The 22,500-nt window shown below is 41.5% G+C and overlaps 5 protein-coding genes across 12 annotated transcripts in view; all 5 read left to right on the top strand.

Annotated features, from left to right (window-relative positions):
* LOC133552562 (protocadherin beta-16-like) overlaps positions 1-854 on the top strand; it is a 3,317-nt gene extending 2,463 nt beyond the window's left edge. The window contains exon 1 of the mRNA XM_061899809.1: positions 1-854. This exon is cut by the window's left edge and continues 2,463 nt beyond it. Within this exon, the coding sequence (XP_061755793.1) occupies positions 1-356 (356 nt within the window). The 3' untranslated portion in view covers positions 357-854.
* Positions 1-22,500, top strand: part of LOC133552572 (protocadherin gamma-A11-like) — a 255,083-nt gene that overhangs the window by 77,379 nt on the left and 155,204 nt on the right. The window lies entirely within an intron of this gene.
* Positions 5,067-7,947, top strand: LOC133552561 (protocadherin beta-16-like). Its single transcript, XM_061899808.1, has one exon. The coding sequence runs from the start codon at positions 5,352-5,354 to the stop codon at positions 7,749-7,751; it is 2,400 nt and encodes a 799-aa protein (XP_061755792.1). The 5' UTR covers positions 5,067-5,351; the 3' UTR covers positions 7,752-7,947.
* LOC133552559 (protocadherin beta-16-like) lies at positions 9,456-12,416 on the top strand. Its single transcript, XM_061899805.1, has one exon. It carries the CDS (start codon positions 9,568-9,570, stop codon positions 11,992-11,994), a length of 2,427 nt encoding a protein of 808 aa, XP_061755789.1. The 5' UTR covers positions 9,456-9,567; the 3' UTR covers positions 11,995-12,416.
* Positions 12,571-18,102, top strand: LOC133552560 (protocadherin beta-16-like). The gene has a single exon (XM_061899806.1). The coding sequence runs from the start codon at positions 13,698-13,700 to the stop codon at positions 16,101-16,103; it is 2,406 nt and encodes an 801-aa protein (XP_061755790.1). The 5' UTR covers positions 12,571-13,697; the 3' UTR covers positions 16,104-18,102.

Below are 22,500 nucleotides of genomic sequence, written 5' to 3'. Positions count from 1 at the left end.
CCTTCCTCTTCATCACCTGCTTGCTGCTCATCATATCAGTCAAAGTGTACAGGTGGAGACAGTCTCGCGTCCTGTACCACTCCAACCTCCCTGTCATTCCATATTATCCACCACGTTACTCAGACACTTTGGGGACAGGGACTCTCCAACACGTGTACAATTACGAGGTGTGCAGGACCAGCGACTCCAGAAAAAGTGACTTGAAGTTGGACAGAGCTGCTAGTCACAACGTGCTGGTGATGGACCCCAGTTCTACAGGAACCATGCAGAAGATACACAGTGAAAGGAACATCATGGATGAACCTGACTCTCCTCTAGAGGTTGGTCATTTCTGTTTTACAATAACTAAAGAATAGATATTTCTATTTGAATGTTATACATATGATGCATGGCTGTAGATGACCAGAACGTATCCAGGAGGGCATTTTCCATTTTTCTTTCTCAGTAGCCCTTCATGTGATACCCATAGATTTGTTGGTGCTTCATGAGTTTTTTACTTATTAGTTGTTTCTGTCATTATTTTATGGTTCTTGTCACTGTTTGAAACCTTTTAACGGTTGCCTGGAGGGCACTAACTTTTAAAAGCGTTGTAAACATTATAACCTGCCCTTCTCGGTCTGGGCCTGCAAACTCTACCCCACGTAAATACACAAACGCAGGAAAAAGTCAAGAGAATAAGCAGCAGTAAACATTATAACCTGCCCTTCTCGGTTCGGGCCTGCAAACTGTACCCCGAGCATACTTTCCAACCCTCCCGGATTATCCAGGAGACTCCGGAAATTCAGAGCCCCTTCCGAAAACCTCCCGGGACACATTTTCTCCCGAAAATCTCCCGAATTTCAAGTGGAGGGCATGTCCTCCAGCTCCATGCGGACCTGATTGAGGACTGCCAGTTTTCACATCCGCTTTCCCACAATATAAACAGCGTGTCTGCCCAATGACGTTATAAATGTAGAACGATCGAGGGCGAGTTCTTGGTTTCTTATGTGGGTTTATTGTTAGGCAGTTTCATTAAAGTCCTCCCAGCGCGGTAACAACACACAACAACAGCAGTCACGTTTTTGTCTACTGTAAAGCAGTTCGTCTGCCATAAACAGCAATGTTGTGACACTCCTAAACAGGGCAATACTGTCATCTACTGTACATGCATATGTGACAATAACATCAACGGCTTTTAGAGAGTGCAGTGCATAACTGTGCACACAACAAGGAGATGAAGATGGTAGATTCCAGACTGTAGTGCATTTGATGAATGCACTTTTGTGCGTGCCACACAGCAAAACATCATCAGAGAGGGTGTTCAGCATGGTTAGAAAAATAGTGACAGAGAATAGAGCAAGGATAGACAATTCAACCCTTATCTCAACAATGAGTAGATGAGTGTTATGTGTGTTTATGTGTAAATAAATGAACACTGAAATTCAAGTATTTATTTTATTTATATATATATATATATATAGGTAGAATTCACTGAAAAAATTCTAGCTGTAAATATACTCCTCCCCTCTTAACCCTGCTCCCCACCTCCCGAAATCGGAGGTCTCAAGGTTGGCAAGTATGACCCCGCGTAAATACACAAACGCAGGAAAAAGTAAAGAGAATAAGCAGCAGTAAAAGTACAATATTGGTGTAACCAGAAGTCAAACATATGAAACATACACTGTCAGCTAAAACTATTTGTTACTAGCCAGAGTTCGCTATACTATGCAACGCTATAGCTATTCCAAGGGATCTTTCCCAACTAGGTAGTTAAATAAAACATAAATATACATTCAAAGCAAACATAAAACATGGATGCAATGTGTGATTGCACTAGTGTGTGTGCTCTAAGCAGGCAAGGCAACACGTGTTTCAAACACTTTATAACATACGCCACCTGGCACACAACAAAATGGAGAGCATGCATATGGTTTCACCGTTTTAACAAGCTGCAGATGAGGGTAAAACTAGTTGGCTAATTTGCAAAAATCAAGCTACTAACGTTAGTTATAATTGAATGTGTTTGACAACATCGACAAAGAAGATTCATTTGTTTGTGAAATCAATAACAGGATTGTTTAGACCAGATCCAATACACGTGTTTGTTACTAAAGCAGTGTTTGGAAATGTGTGTTTTATTCACTGGTTCTACAGGAAGGTAGCAATCGTAGCATGGTATTGAAATCATGTTATATACCAACGTCTCACCACTACTCAAAAGTATCTCCGTATTATTATCTTCCTTCTTGATGCGTCTCATCATTTGTTGGTGGCTTTACTTTCTCTTGAACTGTTGTTTTCTGCCTTCTGTGTGAAGAAACACAATTTTGGTGAAGTTGTCAGCCATGACTGAAAATTGTTTGTCGCTGCTTAGACTTCTTTTGTGTATGAGACAGCTGTGACTGACAGCCATTGACATCACTCTTTGGTGGACTTATCATTTGTATGCAATATGATTAGTAATCGTGAAATGTATACACATTGAAATAATACATATACGATCTTTTAAACCACGAATGGTAACAAACGATTGTGTTCTTGTATATTTTGTGGTATTGCAAAAAAGGTAACTTTGAGAAAGTTGCAAACAGCCCCTTTTAATTTTCATTACTGGTGTCATGTTGCTTATAAAAAAAAAAGTGGTTGTTAAGACTGTTCTTGTTGATACCATGAATTACCAGGAATTGATTATCATGGACCCAGACTTAAACAAGTGGAAAACGTACTCGGGTGTTACTATTTAGTGGTCAATTGTACGGAATATGTACTGAACTATGCAAGCTATCAATAAAAGTTTCAATCAGTCAATCGATATTTGTATGTTTAGTCTAATTCCGTTTGGTTTGTTCCTATGTGCCTACACCAGATATGGAATAATTTGTAGTTCCAAAAGCAAACTATTGTCAGGTGTAATTATCATAGATGCTTTCATAGAGAGTTGATGCAGTTCTTAGCAAAACATGACTGGCCAACAACAAAAAAGTCATTTATTTAGAACAGGAGCGCTCACACTTTTTCTGCAGGCGAGCTACTTTTCAATTGACCAAGTCGAGGAGATCTACCTCATTCCTATTTATAATTTATATTTATTTATTTATGAAAGAGACATTTTTGTTAACAAGTTAATGGTGTTTAATGATAATACAAGCATGTTTAACACACATAGATTCCTTTCTTTCATGATGACAAGAATATAAGTTGGTGTATTACCTGATTCTGATGACTTGCATTGATTGGAATTAGACAGTGGTGCTGATAACGTCCGCATTTTCAAATGGAGGAAAAAAAAAAGTCCTCCTTTCTGTCCAATACCACATGAAAGTGGTTGGATTTGGCATCTCATTTGTCCAACTTGCATACTCCTTTTTAAACACTTTGTTATGAGAGTAGCATATGTGTGTGGCCCTTTAATGTCTGGCAGCAGGTGAGTGACGTCAGTGAGTGTGCGGGTGGGCAAGCAAGTGAGAAAGCGGTCGCTGAGGGCGGGGGAGAAATACATTGGCATCAAACTCCGTAGCTTGCTAGCTTGTGCACGCTAGCTTTCTGAGACTCTTATTTTGTTAGCACAGGCAGGATGAAACAGGTCTTTTATGGTGAAGACCGGAAGTGTGCAGTCGGTCTTTAGAGTTTTGACAGTAGGTACGGAGTCTCTAGAAATAAAATGTGTTTCTCTGCGTCCGCCCTGTTAGTGATTTTTTTTCTTAAATATGAGCTCGCAGCAGCCAGCGTCATCTCACAAGATCCTCGGGTGCCGAGAATGTCAAACAACTGACGAAAGTGAAGTCTTGGTATGATTGATGATTGCTCATTTTTATGTCTATTTTTTAATGCCTGGCTTGAGATCGACTGACACACCCTCCGAGATCGACGTAATGGGCACCCCTGATTTAGAAAGTGTTAATGACTCCAAAAGTAACTTTCTTTTTTGTACATGTAATGTAATCTTTTAAAAAGAGTTGTACCAGCAGTCTTTATTCACTAAACCTAAACATATCATAATTTTAGGGGCACAAACTACTCAAAACATTACTTATAATAATAATGATAATGATAATAATAATCCTAATTATAATTATTCATGTTGTAGTCATATAAATGATAAATGGGTTGTACTTGTATAGCGCTTTTCTACCTTCAAGGTACTCAAAGCGCTTTGACACTACTTCCACATTCACACACACATTCACACACTGATGGAGGGAGCTGCCATGCAAGGCGCCAAGCAGCACCCATCAGGAGCAAGGGTGAAGTGTCTTGCTCAGGACACAACGGACGTGACGAGGTTGGTACTAGGTGGGAATTGAGCCCAGGACGCTCGGGTTGCGCACGGCCACTCTTCCACTGCGCCACGCCGTCCCAATAAATATAAATACTGTATTATTTTATATCATATACTGAAAATGTAATAGTAATAATAATAATACTTTCAGTTGGATGATTTGTATTATTATTGATATAATTGTACATATATATTAATTATGATGATAATAATTATTATTACGATTTATTATTATCATTACGTCTTAAAAAAAGTTATTCAAAGTTGCAGAGGAGCAGATAAATGACCTAGATACAAAAAATAAGTATTTGATCATACTTTATAAAAGCAACTCTAAACATATAGAACACTGCTACTGCTACTCATAAAATTAATAATAAAACAACATTATCATAACAACAAGACTTCTTAATAAAAATGTGTTCATTTTTTCTTTTAACATTTTACATTCGGAAAAGAAAAATGTAAATATTGAAATCAAGATAATTCGTTCAGCTATTAGAACATTTTATTTTACTCATCTGTATATGTTTTGTTTTGTTTTTTGTTTGTTTTTTCCTGGATTGTCTATGCAGTGTTATTCATTCAGGTTGTATTAATCTTGGCTTTAAATATAATCCTAAATAAAACATGCATGTGTAAATAAATACGTACCTTGCTTAAAAAAAAAGACATATAGGCCTATCTGTAGTTTAATTAAATGTTCTCTAAGGAGATGTGTATATATTAACCAATAACTATACATAAACCATTTTCCCAGAGATATATAATTTGTGTAGATGTTTTAAAGAAAATATATACGTTATTATTTTTTATACACAATTAATTTAATGTATTTTCAGAATATTGTTTGAGGCCTTGTTAGTACGAGCAGAAAGAGCAGACATTGGCCAGAGTGTGGCAGTCTTGGACAGGACTTCAGTCAGTCCCTCCCTCTTACACAATGACGTTTCACACAATAAAGCAGTCATTTCCACACAGTCTTCGCTGCAGGAACGTCGACTGCTGTTGTCTCTCCTCATCCTTTTGTGGGGATAAAACGGATTTTTTCGTTTTTAAACTCTAAACTGGATAAAATCTGGATTTTAAAACGATGACACGTCAAGTTCTTTTGTTCATCTTGATCACCTCTTTCTTGTCGGTGCTCGGCCAAGTCAGCTACTCCATCCCGGAGGAACTGGAGAAGGGATCTTTGGTGTCTAACGTGGCACAGGATTTAGGTTTGGACCTGAAAAGACTAAAATCAGGGCGAGCTCGGATCCATTCAGGAGACAGCACGGAATATATCGAGCTGGAGAAAGAAAGGGGGCTCCTCCTTGTGAAGGAGAGGATAGACAGAGAGACGCTGTGTGGTGAGACGACGCTCTGTGCTTTGCATTTGCAGATCATTTTGGAAAATCCCATGGAATTATTTCGTATCACTATTGAAATCACGGACATTAATGACAATACCCCCACGTTTGCGTCCAGCAGCAAACGCTTTGAAATCAGCGAGTCCGCCATTATCGGCTCTAAATTTGTGCTGGAAAAAGCAATCGACGCTGATATCGGTGCAAATGGTCTGCAAAGCTACTCACTGACTCCAACTGATAATTTTCATCTTAAAATAGCAAATCAAGCAGATGGGCGTAAGAAAGTGGAGATGATACTGCAGAAGCATTTAGATAGAGAGCAGCAGGAGCAGATTTCATTGTTATTAACAGCCTTTGATGGAGGACAACCACGCAGGTCAGGAACAATGCAGATTAATGTTTATGTGTTAGATGTAAATGATAATGCTCCAGTGTTCACTAAATCTTCATATAAGGCAATTATTAGTGAAAATGCACCTAAAGGAACCAGTGTGATAACTGTTAGTGCGTCTGACAAAGACAGTGGCTCTAATGGGAAAATATCTTATTTAATATCAAGAAACACGTTCCGACTATCTGAAGTGTTTCAGATAAATACCGAAACTGGAGAGGTTATTTTAACAGGTGACATTGATTATGAGAGAGCAAAGATGTTAGAAATAGATATTGAAGCTGTAGACAATGGAGGACTGTCTGATTCAAGTAAGATTATGATTGATATCATTGATGTTAATGACAACAGTCCTCAAATGAAAATACTTTCTAAATCAGATTCCATTTCTGAGGACTCTGCGGAGAATACTGTTGTTACTATGTTAAGTGTTAATGACCCAGACTCTGGCAGCAATGGAGAGGTTAGGTGTAAAATGAATGAAGATATTCCATTTAAAATAGAAAACAATATGAATGGATTTTATAGTTTGATGACAGAAGTAGCTTTGGATAGAGAATCAGCATCTCAGTATAACATCACAGTGATGTGCTCTGATGAGGGAGTGCCCTCCCTCTCCAGCAGCGTCACGCTCACCTTACACATCTCAGATGTGAACGACAACGCACCTGTCTTTGAGAGGAGCTCCTATGAGGCCTCCATTGTAGAAAACAACACTCCAGGTCTTTCTATATTCACCGTGAAAGCCAGAGACGCTGACTGGAACCAGAACGCTCGCCTCTCTTACATGCTGGAGGACTCCTCTGTTAACGGAGTGGCGGTCTCCTCATATGTGTCTGTTAGTGCTGATAGTGGAGTCATCCATGCAGTGCGCTCTTTTGACTACGAGCACCTGAAGGAGTTTAATTTCCACATCAGAGCTCAGGATGGAGGTTCTCCTCCTCTCAGCAGCAACGTGAGCGTCCGCGTCCTGATCCAGGACCAGAACGACAACGCCCCCCAGGTCCTGTACCCGGTCCAGACGGGCGGCTCGGTGCTGGCTGAAATGGTGCCTCGTTCAGCAGATGTGGGCTATCTGGTGACTAAAGTGGTGGCTGTGGATGTGGACTCTGGACAGAACGCCTGGCTCTCCTATAAAGTGCAGAAAGCCACAGACAGGGCGCTGTTTGAAGTGGGCCTACACAATGGAGAAATAAGAACTGTCCGCCAAGTCACTGATAAAGATGGCGTCAAACAAAGACTGAGTGTTCTAGTGGAGGACAACGGGCAGCCCTCTCGTTCAGCTACAGTCATTGTTAACGTGGCGGTGGCGGACAGCTTCCCTGAAGTGCTGTCAGAGTTCACTGACTTTAGCATGCACGACAAGGAGTACAATGACAAGCTGACTTTTTACTTAGTCTTGGCTTTGGCTGTGGTCTCCTTCCTCTTCATCACCTGCTTGCTGCTCATCATATCAGTCAAAGTGTACAGGTGGAGACAGTCTCGCGTCCTGTACCACTCCAACCTCCCTGTCATTCCATATTATCCACCACGTTACTCAGACACTTTGGGGACAGGGACTCTCCAACACGTGTACAATTACGAGGTGTGCAGGACCAGCGACTCCAGAAAAAGTGACTTGAAGTTGGACAGAGCTGCTAGTCACAACGTGCTGGTGATGGACCCCAGTTCTACAGGAACCATGCAGAAGATACACAGTGAAAGGAACATCCTGGATGAACCTGACTCTCCTTTAGAGGTTGGTCACTAAAAGTATTTCTCTTTCGTCAAGCTTTCACTCTCTTTATGTGCGAGTTCTTGTGCTTGTGGATGTGCTTTGTTTTGGTTTCTGTACCCTAATAAGGCCTCACTCAAAGTTGTGTATCTAAGGATTCTTGTGTCCCATAGAATCTGCTTTACCAGCAATAGCTTTCTCTGGCTTACTAAACTTAAACTTACTTTAAAGGCCATAGACCAGCAGTCTTAAATATTATTGAATTATTAACATTACCAATATCATAATAATAATATCATCTTTACATATATATATATATATATGTAAACATCTATATATATAAATATAAATGTATATATGTGTGTATATATATAAACATTGATAAAAATAACATTAATAATAAGTAAACAATTTATAACAAAATATGTTGTTATCAAAGTACAAAATGTTTAGTAGATAATATTTGTATCATAATGTATAAAATGCCAGTATAAATGCTATTAAAATACTGCCATTAAATAATAACAATGACATAACACTATCATTTTTCGTTTTGTAAAGAAATGCTTTTATTTCGTTTTAATACATTTAACTTTCGTGCATAACATTAATTATTGACACCAATTTGTTTTTTTTGTTTTTTTTACTATGACAAAAAAATTTTATAGGCCCATTTGACACAATTTGATTGATTGATTGATACTTTTATTAGTAGATTGCACAGTACAGTACATATTCCGTACAATTGACCACTAAATGGTAACACCCCAATAAGTTTTTCAACTTGTTTTAGTCGGGGTCCACGTTAATCAATTCATGGTACAAATATATACAATCAGCATAGAACAGTCATCACACAAGTTAATCATCATATTGAATTATTTACATTATTTACAATCCGGGGGGTGGGATGAGGGGCTTTGGTTGATATCAGTACTTCAGTCATCAACAATTGCATCAACAGAGAAATGGACATTGAAACAGTGTAGGTCTTACTTAGTAGGATATGTACAGCCAACAGAGAACATAGTGAGTTCACATAGCATAAGAACAAGTATATACATTAGAAGTACATTTGATTATTTACATTAGGTTATTTATAATCTGGGGAGATGAGATGTGAATGGAGGAGGGTATTAGTAAAGTGTTGAAGTTGCCTGGAGGTGTTGTTTTAGAGCAGTTTTGAAGGAGGATAGAGATACACTTACTTTTATACCTGTTGGGAGTTAATTCCACATTGATGTGGCATAGAAGGAGAATGAGTTAAGACCTTTGTTGGATCGGAATCTGGGTTTAATGTGGTTTGTGGAAGGGTGTTTTTTGTCTTTTATTGTTTGTCACTTTTGTTCTATATATTGGATTTTTGTGACTTTAAATAAAGAAAAAAACGTGAATAAATTATATGTATATATATATATATACCATATCTAATTTGCTTTAAAAAATAATGATACAAATGGAAGAAACATAAACTCAATCTTCTCGAGGCAAATTTTATAAATATAAATCCATATGCATAGATCTGTTTTCTATTTATATTTTACTAATTGCAAATGTATTAGTTTTATAAAGCATGATGTATTAATTATTCAATTAAAGTATTATATTTTTGGCATGTATTTTAAGGCCGGGCTGTTATGTACGAGCAGAAAGAGCAGACATTGGCCAGAGTGTGGCAGTCTTGGACAGGACTTCAGTCAGTCCCTCCCTCTTACACAATGACGTTTCACACAATAAAGCAGTCATTTCCACACAGTCTTCGCTGCAGGAACATCGACTGCTGTTGTCTCTCCTCATCCTTTTGTTTTGATTAATACAGATCTTTTGTTTTTTACTATAAATTGGGTGGAATATGGATTTTAAAACGATGACGCGTCAAGTTCTTTTGTTCATCTTGATCACCTCTTTCTTGTCCGTGCTCGGCCAAGTCAGCTACTCCATCCCGGAGGAACTGGAGAAAGGATCTTTGGTGTCTAACGTGGCTCAGGATTTAGGTTTGGACCTGAAAAGGCTGAAATCAGGGCGAGCTCGGATCCATTCAGGAGACAGCACGGAATATATCGAGCTGGAGAAAGAAAGGGGGCTCCTCCTTGTGAAGGAGAGGATAGACAGAGAGACGCTGTGTGGTGAGACGACGCTCTGTGCTTTGCATTTGCAGATCATTTTGGAAAATCCCATGGAATTATTTCGTATCACTATTGAAATCACGGACATTAATGACAATTCTCCCACCTTTGCGTTCAGCAGCAAACGCTTTGAAATCAGCGAGTCCGCCATTATCGGCTCTAAATTTGTGCTAGAGGAAGCAATCGACGCTGATATCGGTGCAAATGGTCTGCAAAGCTACCCACTAACTCCAACTGATAATTTCCATCTTAAATTAACAAATCAAGCAGACGGAAGTAAAAAGGTGGAGATGATACTGCAGAAGCATCTAGATAGAGAGCAGCAGGAGCAGATTTCATTGTTATTAACAGCCTTTGATGGAGGACAACCACGCAGGTCAGGAACAATGCAGATTAATGTGCATGTGTTAGATGTAAATGATAATGCTCCAGTCTTCACTAAATCTTCATATAAGGCAACTATTAGTGAAAATGCACCTAAAGGAACCAGTGTAATAACTGTTAGTGCGTCTGACAAAGACAGTGGCTCTAATGGGAAAATAACTTATTTAATATCAAGAAACACGCTCAGACTATCTGAAGTGTTTCAGATAAATACCGAAACTGGAGAGGTTATTTTAACAGGTGACATTGATTATGAGCGAGCTAAATTATTACAAGTAAATATTGAAGCTGTAGACAATGGAGGACTGTCTGATTCAAGTAAGATTATGATTGATATCATTGATGTTAATGACAACAGTCCTCAAATGAAAATACTTTCTAAATCAGATTCCATTTCTGAGGACTCTGCGGAGAATACTGTTGTTACTATGTTAAGTGTTAATGACCCAGACTCTGGCAGCAATGGAGAAGTTAAGTGTAAAATTGATGAAGATATTCCATTTAAAATAGAAAACAATATGAATGGATTTTATAGTTTGATGACAGAAGTAGCTTTGGATAGAGAATCAGCATCTCAGTATAACATCACAGTGATGTGCTCTGATGAGGGAGTGCCCTCCCTCTCCAGCAGCGTCACGCTCACCTTACACATCTCAGATGTGAACGACAACGCACCTGTCTTTGAGAGGAGCTCCTATGAGGCCTCCATTGTAGAAAACAACACTCCAGGTCTTTCTATATTCACCGTGAAAGCCAGAGACGCCGACTGGAACCAGAACGCTCGCCTCTCTTACATGCTGGAGGACTCCTCTGTTAACGGAGTGGCGGTCTCCTCATATGTGTCTGTTAGTGCTGATAGTGGAGTCATCCATGCAGTGCGCTCTTTTGACTACGAGCACCTGAAGGAGTTTAATTTCCGCGTCAGAGCTCAGGATGGAGGTTCTCCTCCTCTCAGCAGCAATGTGAGCGTCCGCGTCCTGATCCAGGACCAGAACGACAACGCCCCCCAGGTCCTGTACCCGGTCCAGACGGGCGGCTCGGTGCTGGCTGAAATGGTGCCTCGTTCAGCAGATGTGGGCTATCTGGTGACTAAAGTGGTGGCTGTGGATGTGGACTCTGGACAGAACGCCTGGCTCTCCTATAAAGTGCAGAAAGCCACAGACAGGGCGCTGTTTGAAGTGGGCCTACACAATGGAGAAATAAGAACTGTCCGCCAAGTCACTGATAAAGATGGCGTCAAACAAAGACTGAGTGTTCTAGTGGAGGACAACGGGCAGCCCTCTCGTTCAGCTACAGTCATTGTTAACGTGGCGGTGGCGGACAGCTTCCCTGAAGTGCTGTCAGAGTTCACTGACTTTAGCATGCACGACAAGGAGTACAATGACAAGCTGACTTTTTACTTAGTCTTGGCTTTGGCTGTGGTCTCCTTCCTCTTCATCACCTGCTTGCTGCTCATCATATCAGTCAAAGTGTACAGGTGGAGACAGTCTCGCGTCCTGTACCACTCCAACCTCCCTGTCATTCCATATTATCCACCACGTTACTCAGACACTTTGGGGACAGGGACTCTCCAACACGTGTACAATTACGAGGTGTGCAGGACCAGCGACTCCAGAAAAAGTGACTTGAAGTTGGACAGAGCTGCTAGTCACAACGTGCTGGTGATGGACCCCAGTTCTACAGGAACCATGCAGAAGATACACAGTGAAAGGAACATCCTGGATGAACCTGACTCTCCTTTAGAGGTTGGTCACTCGCCATTTATTTGAGCAATGCTGTATTTCCCAGTCATAATTAGAATTGTGTGGTTGTAGATAACCACAACATATCCGACCAGGCATCATCCTGTTGTTTTTTTAATGAAAATAGTTGACATTCATGAAGTTGAATTCTGATTATCTACATACGACTCATATTCAAACACTATACATATATATATACAGCACCAGAATATGTGAATATATCCATTTGTTGCCTTTCAAAAAAGGCCATATTACTTATTTATACCACTCATACTGTCATGGCTTCCTATATTTGGTGTGATCCAAAACTCTCCTTGTTGGCTATCCTGTTATAGTGTCATCTTGTATTGATCAGTTGTTTTTGGACAGGTCAAAGCTGTATGGAAATCATTAGTAACATCGGACCTAGTAGCATTATTGTTGGTATAAGCAATCTTTCAGATTTTGACATGAATTAGTCATAATATTTCTTTATTGTCAGTGAGTTGGTCTTTTGCTGTTTTTTACTTGTGTGTGTGTGTGTGTGTGTGTGTGTGTGTGTGTGTGTGTGTGTGTGTGTGTGTGTGTGTGTGTGTGTGTGTGTGTCAGCACCCTGGAGAGCAAAACACCGTCTTCCAACCTGTTTTTGTCTTCTTGCATTCGTCCCCCTGTCATTTTTAAATTCATGGCAAATGTTTTCATTTTTATATTTGCGACCCTACAAGGGACAAGCGGTACAAAATGGATGGATGGATGGGTTTGACAGTTGTATCTTTACATGGAACATCTCTCATACTGGGCTTTGGTGTCTTATTTGTGCATAACATGTGTGAATGTGTGTGTAAATGTTGTCTGTCAATATTGTGTTGGCTCTGCGATGAGGTGGCGACTTGTCCAGGGTGTACCCCGCCTTCTGCCCGAATGCAGCTGAGATAGGCTCCAGCCACCCTCTGTGTCCCCAAAAAGGACAAGTGGTAGAAATGGATGGATGAACGGGTCTGATATCACGGGGCGTGTGTGTGTGTGTGTGTGTGTGTGTGTGTGTGTGTGTGTGTGTGTGTGTGTGTGTGTGTGTGTGTGTGTGTGTGTGTGTGTGTGTGTGTGTGTGTGTGTGTGTGTGTGTGTGTGTGTGTGTGAGAAAGAGAGGACCAGGCTTGTTGTCCACGTGACATATAGTTCAGCACCATGGACAGTGACTTTGTCATCACTGGTCTACAGTTGGAATTCACTTTCTGCTTTTGGCTTTGTTGTTATTGCTTTCAGTTTTGTTATTTACTGCTTTTTAATCCTGTATCTAAATGTCGACATTGTGTGAATAAATCTGCACATTTTATTTTAGCAAATTACATTTTAGCAGATTTTTATTGACAATACTAAATACATAATTGTGAATTAGTTGTATTGTGTTAAGTCTCTTGATGGGTCAGTGTGGATATTTGTCCTTTTCAAATCTTGTTTTGCCTGCACTTACACAGTGTGAACTCTTGGGGACGCTGTTGCCCTTTTTTTGCAGTTTGCTTTTTTATTTTTTTTTTTGTTGCCTTTGTCACAATCCACTCAGTACGTTGAGGGAAGACGGCGTCAGTCGAAGGAGGAGCGCATTCTGCACGGATATTTTCTACTTTGGATTGAACACCCACGTTAAAAAGAAGTAGCGCTGCTTTTTTTGTATTTTCCTATTTTTACATCCATTGGATTTAGTTACAAAAAGGGAATAAAAGGCCGTGGCTGGAGTGGAATCAGCCAGGACAATGAGACGGCAAGTATTGTTCATTTCCATCTTCTGCATCAGCTGCGTGATAGGGCAGGTCACCTACTCCATACCAGAGGAAATGCCAAAAGGGTCTTTAATCGGCCACATAGCCCGAGATTTGGGTTTAGACGTCAAGAGGCTGAGGGCGGGCAAAGCGCGTATTTACACGGGAGACAGCGCGCAGTACATCGAGCTGAACAGAGAACGAGGGGTCCTCCTGATAAAGGAAAAAATCGACAGGGAGATGTTGTGCAGGCAGACCACGCCCTGCGCGCTGCATTTCCAAATCACGCTTGAAAACCCGCTCGAATTGTTCCCCATCACTGTGGAAATCACGGACATCAATGACAATGCGCCACTGTTCCAGAAAGATGAAAGGCAATTCGAAATCAGCGAATCTGCCGTGGTGGGATCCAAATTCATGCTGGAGAAAGCGTTTGATGCTGATATAGGACTGAATGGTCTTCAGCGGTACACACTGACGCCGAGTGACAGCTTTACGCTCAAATTGCACAGTCAGTCGGATGGCAGTAAAAAGGTGGAAATGGTGCTGCAAAAGCCGCTGGACAGAGAGAAACAGGAGCGTGTGGCTTTGGTTTTGACCGCCGAGGACGGAGGAGAACCGCAGCTGAGTGGAACCATGCAAATCCACGTCAATGTTCTCGATATAAACGACAACGCGCCGGTATTCAGCAAAGCCGCGTACAAAGCGAGCATCACGGAGAACTCCCCCGTTGGGACGCTCATCACTAAAGTGAGCGCGTCGGACGCAGACAAGGGCGCGAACGGAGACGTGGCGTATGTGATAGGAAACAGCATGGACACCGCGTCCAAGTTATTTCACATTAACGGCGAGGGTGACGTCACACTGAATGGCGCAATAGATTATGAAAAAGAGAAAATATACCACGTGGACATAGAGGCTATTGATCAAGGGGGGTTGTCTGATTCTAGTAAAATAATTATTGATGTCATCGATGTGAATGACAACAGCCCCGTCGTCAATATGATTTCATCATCTGGATCTGTGCCAGAAGATGCCAGCCTTAAAACTGTCATAGCTTTGATGAGCGTCAGTGACCCGGATTCTGATGCTAATGGTCAGGTCCACTGTGCGATAGGTGAAAATATACCTTTTGCGATTAAAACGACGTCAAATAACTTCTACAGTTTAATGACGGACAGTGAATTAGACCGAGAGAGGTCAAGTGAGTATAACATCACAGTGATGTGCTCTGATGAGGGAGTGCCCTCCCTCTCCAGCAGCGTCACTCTCACCTTACACATCTCAGATGTGAACGACAACGCACCTGTCTTTGAGAGGAGCTCCTATGAGGCCTCCATTGTAGAAAACAACACTCCAGGTCTTTCTATATTCACCGTGAAAGCCAGAGACGCTGACTGGAACCAGAACGCTCGCCTCTCTTACATGCTGGAGGACTCCTCTGTTAACGGAGTGGCGGTCTCCTCATATGTGTCTGTTAGTGCTGATAGTGGAGTCATCCATGCAGTGCGCTCTTTTGACTACGAGCACCTGAAGGAGTTTAATTTCCGCGTCAGAGCTCAGGATGGAGGCTCCCCTCCTCTCAGCAGCAACGTGAGCGTTCGCGTCCTGATCCGGGACCAGAACGACAACGCCCCCCAGGTCCTGTACCCGGTCCAGACGGGCGGCTCGGTGCTGGCTGAAATGGTGCCTCGTTCAGCAGATGTGGGCTATCTGGTGACTAAAGTGGTGGCTGTGGATGTGGACTCTGGACAGAACGCCTGGCTCTCCTATAAAGTGCAGAAAGCCACAGACAGGGCGCTGTTTGAAGTGGGCCTACACAATGGAGAAATAAGAACTGTCCGCCAAGTCACTGATAAAGATGGCGTCAAACAAAGACTGAGTGTTCTAGTGGAGGACAACGGGCAGCCCTCTCGTTCAGCTACAGTCATTGTTAACGTGGCGGTGGCGGACAGCTTCCCTGAAGTGCTGTCAGAGTTCACTGACTTTAGCATGCACGACAAGGAGTACAATGACAAGCTGACTTTTTACTTAGTCTTGGCTTTGGCTGTGGTCTCCTTCCTCTTCATCACCTGCTTGCTGCTCATCATATCAGTCAAAGTGTACAGGTGGAGACAGTCTCGCGTCCTGTACCACTCCAACCTCCCTGTCATTCCATATTATCCACCACGTTACTCAGACACTTTGGGGACAGGGACTCTCCAACACGTGTACAATTACGAGGTGTGCAGGACCAGCGACTCCAGAAAAAGTGACTTGAAGTTGGACAGAGCTGCTAGTCACAACGTGCTGGTGATGGACCCCAGTTCTACAGGAACCATGCAGAAGATACACAGTGAAAGGAACATCCTGGATGAACCTGACTCTCCTTTAGAGGTTGGTCACTTGTGTTTTATTTGAGTTCTACACTAAATGCTGGTATTTACCTGTCGTATGGTTCTGAATAACTAAAAATGTTCTTCACATAAGCTGTGGATCTTTGATCAGTTCTTTCCTTCTTTGGAGTATAAAGGTTGTGTCTTGGTGTAGGTTTAACGTTGTCCTATACACCTTTAATACATGGTGATTTAAACAGTGCTCTGTGAGATGTTCAAAGCTTGGGAAACTGCATTGTTAACTTACTTCGTTTTAAAATTCTCCACAATTTTTTCTCTTACAAGTTTTGCAAGCTCCTTAGACTTTAAGATGTTTGCTCTCTTTCTCTGTTAATAATTCTCTGAGGTCATCACATAGTAGCTGCATCTTTTCTGAGGTTATAGTAAACACACCTGCTACTCAATTGAATTATTATGTCAATATTTGATCATTCAGCAATCATCAGACAACTTCTAAAGGTATTTGGTTGCACTCAAAGCAGGCTGATTCCTTCTACACGTCACACGTTTCAGTTTTTTATTCTAATCGAAACCCCAACTGTCTTTCGACTTCACAATTTTATACCCGTCTGTGTTGTTCTTTCACATAAAACTACAAATAAATTACGTTTACGTTCCTGGTTGTCATGTGGAACATTTCAAAAGTGTATGAGTATTTTACTAGCCACTGTTTATACATGCAGGCTATTGCTACTGCCTGATGTCAGCTCTTTGTGTTACTCTTAAGATGTTGTAGTTGGAGATGTTTGCTTGTCCTGTGGATGAAGTGGCCATTTTTATGGTCATGATGCAGTGTAAAAGTATGCATCATTATATTCAAACAACTTGGCATCACGTATTTAATTTAGCTATGCAATATCGGAAACAAATGTTGGACAAACACCCTAGTGGTTAGTTGGAAAGATAATAGTTGTAAAAATGAGTGTTTGGTTTTTATGTTAAAGAAGGACATTTGCACAAAGGCCTTGCAGTTTGCCCTCTCTACTTCTACCATTTATTTACATCACAATTGACTAAATCCTAAATGTGTTTATCCTTTTTTTTTCATAATCGTATAGCCTATGTCAGGGATGTCCAAAGTGCGGCCTAGGGGCCATTTGCGGCCCCCAGCTAATCGTTTACCGGCCCGCCACACATTCTGCAAAAATTACAAAATTGATAGTATTGCAAAAATAAATAAAAAAACATTTAAAAAAGTGGAATGAGGTGAAATCTAAGGAGAAAAAGTGGCAATGTTGACACAAAGCTGCCAAGCAGGCAGTTTTTTTGTTCCTTTTGTATTTTTTTTTTTTCCATTGCTCAAAAAAAAAGGACAAAAAAAATCTATGTTATAATGAATTATTATTTAAAAATTATCACTTTAAAATGTTTTATGTGGAAAAAATATTGCCTATGTTGTGTGGTTGCCATATAAAAACATCAAAGTTTTGACAAAAGAGCCCAAAACAAACGAAATAATAGTTCAAACTTATAATCGACAGATATATCGGAAGTTGATCTTGAAATTTAAGTGTTAAAAGTTTAAAAAAAAAAACCTAATAAAAATGCATCACTTTATGAGTGGGGAACCTTCCGGATCTCAAATATATTTAGTAGGATTTTATTTAACTTTTCACTGTGATTACTCAAAAATATTAAATTATTAAATCAATGGTGTCCTGCATTATTGATCTTTGAGGGCTTTAATTGTTAAATAAAGGAACTCTCCTGAAGGAATCAATAAAGTACTATCCATCTATCTATCTATCTATCTATCCATCTATCCATCTATCCATCTATCCATCTATCCATCTATCCATCTATCCATCTATCCATCTATTTATCTATATATCCATCTAAATACTGCATATTTCAGTTTTACTATAAAAAACAAAGTTGTCTTTGACAGAAAAGGCATAAAACCTTATTTGTTTTACTTTATATCAACCTCAAGTTGATATAGAGATGTACTGTAAGCATTAAATAAAAATAATAATAATAATTGGACTTATTTTTAACATATTAGTGACTGAGACCCTCTATGCTCCCAAGGAGCCCTAAGGATAAAAAAAATCCATATATTGTGTTATGGTTTAATTTTTCCGTGTGCGGCCCTCTGTGGAAAAAGTTAGCACACCCCTGGCCTATGTAATTTAATGCATTTTAATATGAATGCATTTATCAACTATACGCTATAATGCAAAAGCTTCAATATGGTAAATTTCATCACCACAGACACTAGCACAGATGCCCTAAGTCACAAATGTCAAACTCTTGGCCCGGGGGTCAGATCTGGCACGTCGCACCATTTTATGTGGCCTGCAAAAGCCAAACAATATTGTGTCAGTAAAACACGGTATCTTTTTCGCTAAATGTATTTGCTCTTTCAATTGTGACAGAAACTCTGGATGCAGTTGCACATCTTCTTAACTTGAACGTTATCTCAACATGTAACATATCTGATCATGTGACAAACTATTCCAAGCATTGTTTTGATATCAAAAAAGCGTGGCTCAGATGGTTCGATCGGTCATCGAACAACTTGAGAGTTCTTGGTTTGAATCCAGCTTCAGCCATCCGACCATTGTGTCCTTGGGCAAGACACTTCACCCGCTTTGCTCACGCTGGTGTTTGGGCTGCTGCTCTTGTGGCGACCCATTAGTCTTCTTGTTCTGTCTACCTACTTTGGACAGGTTGTACTGAAAAACCAATTGCCCTTTGGAGACGAATACATTTTCTATCCATCCATCCATCCATCCATCATCTTCCGCTTATCCGAGGTCAGGTCGCGGGGGCAACAGCCTAAGCAGGGAAACCCAGACTTCCCTCTCCCCAGCCACTTCGTCTAGCTCTTCCCGGGGGATCCCGAGGCGTTCCCAGGCCAGCCGGGAGACATAGTCTTCCCAACGTGTCCTGGGTCTTCCCCGTGGCCTCCTACCGGTTGGACTTGCCCTAAACACCTCCCTAGGGAGGCGTTCGGGTGGCTTCCTGACCAGATGCCCGAACCACCTCATCTGGCTCCTCTCGATGTGAAGGAGCAGCGGCTTTACTTTGAGTTCCTCCCGGATGACAGAGCTTCTCACCCTATCTCTAAGGGAGAGACCTGGAAACTCATATGGGCCGCTTGTACCCGTGATCTTATCCTTTCGGTCATGACCCAAAGCTCATGACCATAGGTGAGGATGGGAACGTAGATCGACCGGTAAATTGAGAGCTTTGCCTTCCGGCTCAGCTCCTTCTTCACCACAACGGATCGGTACAACGTCCGCATTACTGAAGACGCCGCACCGATCCGCCTGTCGATCTCACGATCCACTCTTCTCTCACTCGTGAACAAGACTCCTAGGTACTTGAACTCTTCCACTTGGGGCAGGGTCTCCTCCCCAACCCGGAGATGGCATTCCATCCTTTTCCGGGCGAGAACCATGGACTCGGACTTGGAGGTGCTGATTCTCATTCCGGTCGCTTCACACTCGGCTGCGAACCGATCCAGCGAGAGCTGAAGATCCCAGTCAGATGAAGCCATCAGGACCACATCATCTGCAAAAAGCAGAGACCTAATCCTGCGGTTACCAAACACATTTTCTAAAAAAAAAAAAAAAAATCCTAAGTATTTGTGTCAACTTTGTTTATCATTTATATGCAAATCATCCGTCAATTTGTAAGCAAAAATATACCAAATGCCTGCCATAAACCAGTAGTTCTCAAATGTGGGTACTTGAAGGTATGCTAAAGGGTACGTGAAATTGTTTTTTTATATTCTAAAAATAGCAACAATTCAAAACTCAAAAATCCTTTATAAATAAATATATTTATTGAATAATACCTCAACAAAATATGAATATCCATTCATCCATCCATCCATTTCTACCGCTTATTGCCTTTTGGGTTCGCGGGGGGCGCTGGTGCCTATCTCAGCTACAATCGGGCGGAAGGCGGGGTACACCCTGGACAAGTCGCCACCTCATCGCAGGGCGCAAAATATGAATATAAGGTTATAAACTGTGAAAAGAAATGCAACAATGCAATATTCAGTGTTGACTGATAGATTTGTTGTGGACATATTCCATAAATATTAATGTTAAAGATTTCTTTTTTTTGTGAAGAAATGTTTAGAATGAAGTTCATAAATCCAGATGGATCTCTATTATAATCCCCATATTTAATTTTTCCACAAGTTTTTAGTTATTTTTATATCCTTTTTTCCAAATAGTTCCATAAAGACCACTACAAATGAGCAATATTTTTGCACTGTTATACAATTTAATAAATCAGAAACTGATGACATAGTGCTGTATTTTGCTTCTTTATCTCTTTTTTTCAACCAAAAATGCTTTGCTCTGATTAGGGGGTACTTGAATATAAAAAATGTTCACAGGGGGTACATCACTGAAAAAAGGTTGAGAACCACTACCATAGACAACTGTGTAATAATATCATGAGACGATTATATTCATCCATAATCAATGTTACAAAACTGCGATGTGGTCTTCAAAGTAAAGAAGTTTGACACCGCTGTCCTAAGTGCTATTAATTTATATACCTGTAATGATTACAGCTTAATAAATTAGTCTGTCGTGTGTGCAAATGATGCTTCACTTTTATAAAAATAGCACATTGATATTTAACGTGCAATTCCTATTTGATTATGAATCGGCGCACTGAAGATTGTTTGAAACATTTAGACCAATGGTTCCCAAACTTTTGCAGGCTGGCGCCCCCCTTGGCTCCACAGTGTTCCCTAACTTATTAGGGACGGCGTGGCGCAGTGGGAGAGTGGCCGTGCGCAACCCGAGGGTCACTGGTTCAAATCCCACCTAGAACCAACCTCGTCACGTCCGTTGTGTCCTGAGCAAGACACTTCACCCTTGCTCCTGATGGGTGCTGGTTGGCGCCTTGCATGGCAGCTCCCTCCATCAGTGTGTGAATGTGTGTGTGAATGGGTAAATGTGGAAGTAGTGTCAAAGCGCTTTGAGTACCTTGAAGGTAGAAAAGCGCTATACAAGTACAACCCATTTATCATTTATTTATATAACTTTATTCTGGAACAAAAAAATAAAACCATGTAAAATACAGCATTTTATCGCATTTCATAAATAGGCCTACTTAAAGACAAAAATGACAGCATTGAAGGTATGAAAAGCAAATTACCCTCTCACGTATTCATTTTCTTCCATTTACTCACAGAAAATGGTGGCGGACGTGATCTAAGGCACGCCACCCTCGCCACCCACACAATGACACACGCGCGAACACGCATATATGCACACACACACACACACACACACATGCACACACAGGTACAAAGTCATATACATTCGTAACAATATATATGAGTGAATGCACCACCCTAACCAGCTCAACACAACACAACACGGCGCGTTCTGGCGAGTCCCCAATTTCATGTTGACTTGAACTCAAGATGATGTTGACCGCCAGAATGCGGTTTTTATTATAAGATAAAATTCTGAACATTACAAGCTTGAAATTACAAACCTGAGCTTTTGCTTTTGTAGTCCATGCTGTCGAATCTGACTGGGCCAGAGCGGCGTGTGGTAACCGGATCCTGATGCGTCGTCCACTGACTCGTCCTGCTGCACGTGTTGTGTACAAATCGTCAAACAAACGTTCGAACTTCTGACTTCGACTTCGGACTGCCGCCCCCCTACCGCCCCTTTCTTCCTCACCGCCCCCCCAGTACCGCCCACTTTGGGAACCACTGATTTAGACCCTCCGAGTCAAAGTCAAGGCTGGAGGGCCAGATCCAGCACGCGAATGAATGATATGTGGTCCCGGGATGATATTTGATTAATATTAAAACTGGCCCGGAAAAGGGTGGAGTGCCATCTCCGGGTTGGGGAGGAGACCCTGCCCCAAGTGGAGGAGTTCAAGTACCTAGGAGTCTTGTTCACGAGTGAGGGAAGAGTGGATGGTGAGATCGACAGGCGGATCGGTGCGGCGTCTTCAGTAATGCGGACGTTGTACCGATCCGTTGTGGTGAAGAAGGAGCTGAGCCGGAAGGCAAAGCTCTCAATTTACCGGTCGATCTACGTTCCCATCCTCACCTATGGTCATGAGCTTTGGGGCATGACCGAAAGGATAAGATCACGGGTACAAGTGGCCCAAATGAGTTTGGGTCTGTCCCTTAGAGATAGGGTGAGAAGCTCTGCCATCCGGGAGGAACTCAAAGTAAAGCCGCTGCTCCTTCACATCGAGAGGAGCCAGATGAGGTGGTTCGGGCATCTGGTCAGGATGCCACCCGAACGCCTCCCTAGGGAGGTGTTTAGGGCACGTCCAACCGGTAGGAGGCCACGGGGAAGACCCAGGACACGTTGGGAAGACTATGTCTCCCGGCTGGCCTGGGAACGCCTCGGGATCCCCCGGGAAGAGCTAGACGAAGTGGCTGGGGAGAGGGAAGTCTGGGCTTCCCTGCTTAGGCTGCT

Source organism: Nerophis ophidion, linkage group LG05 (genome assembly GCF_033978795.1).
Source record: "Nerophis ophidion isolate RoL-2023_Sa linkage group LG05, RoL_Noph_v1.0, whole genome shotgun sequence".
NCBI lineage: Eukaryota > Metazoa > Chordata > Actinopteri > Syngnathiformes > Syngnathidae > Nerophis > Nerophis ophidion.
This window is presented reverse-complemented; position numbering and strand designations above follow the sequence as displayed.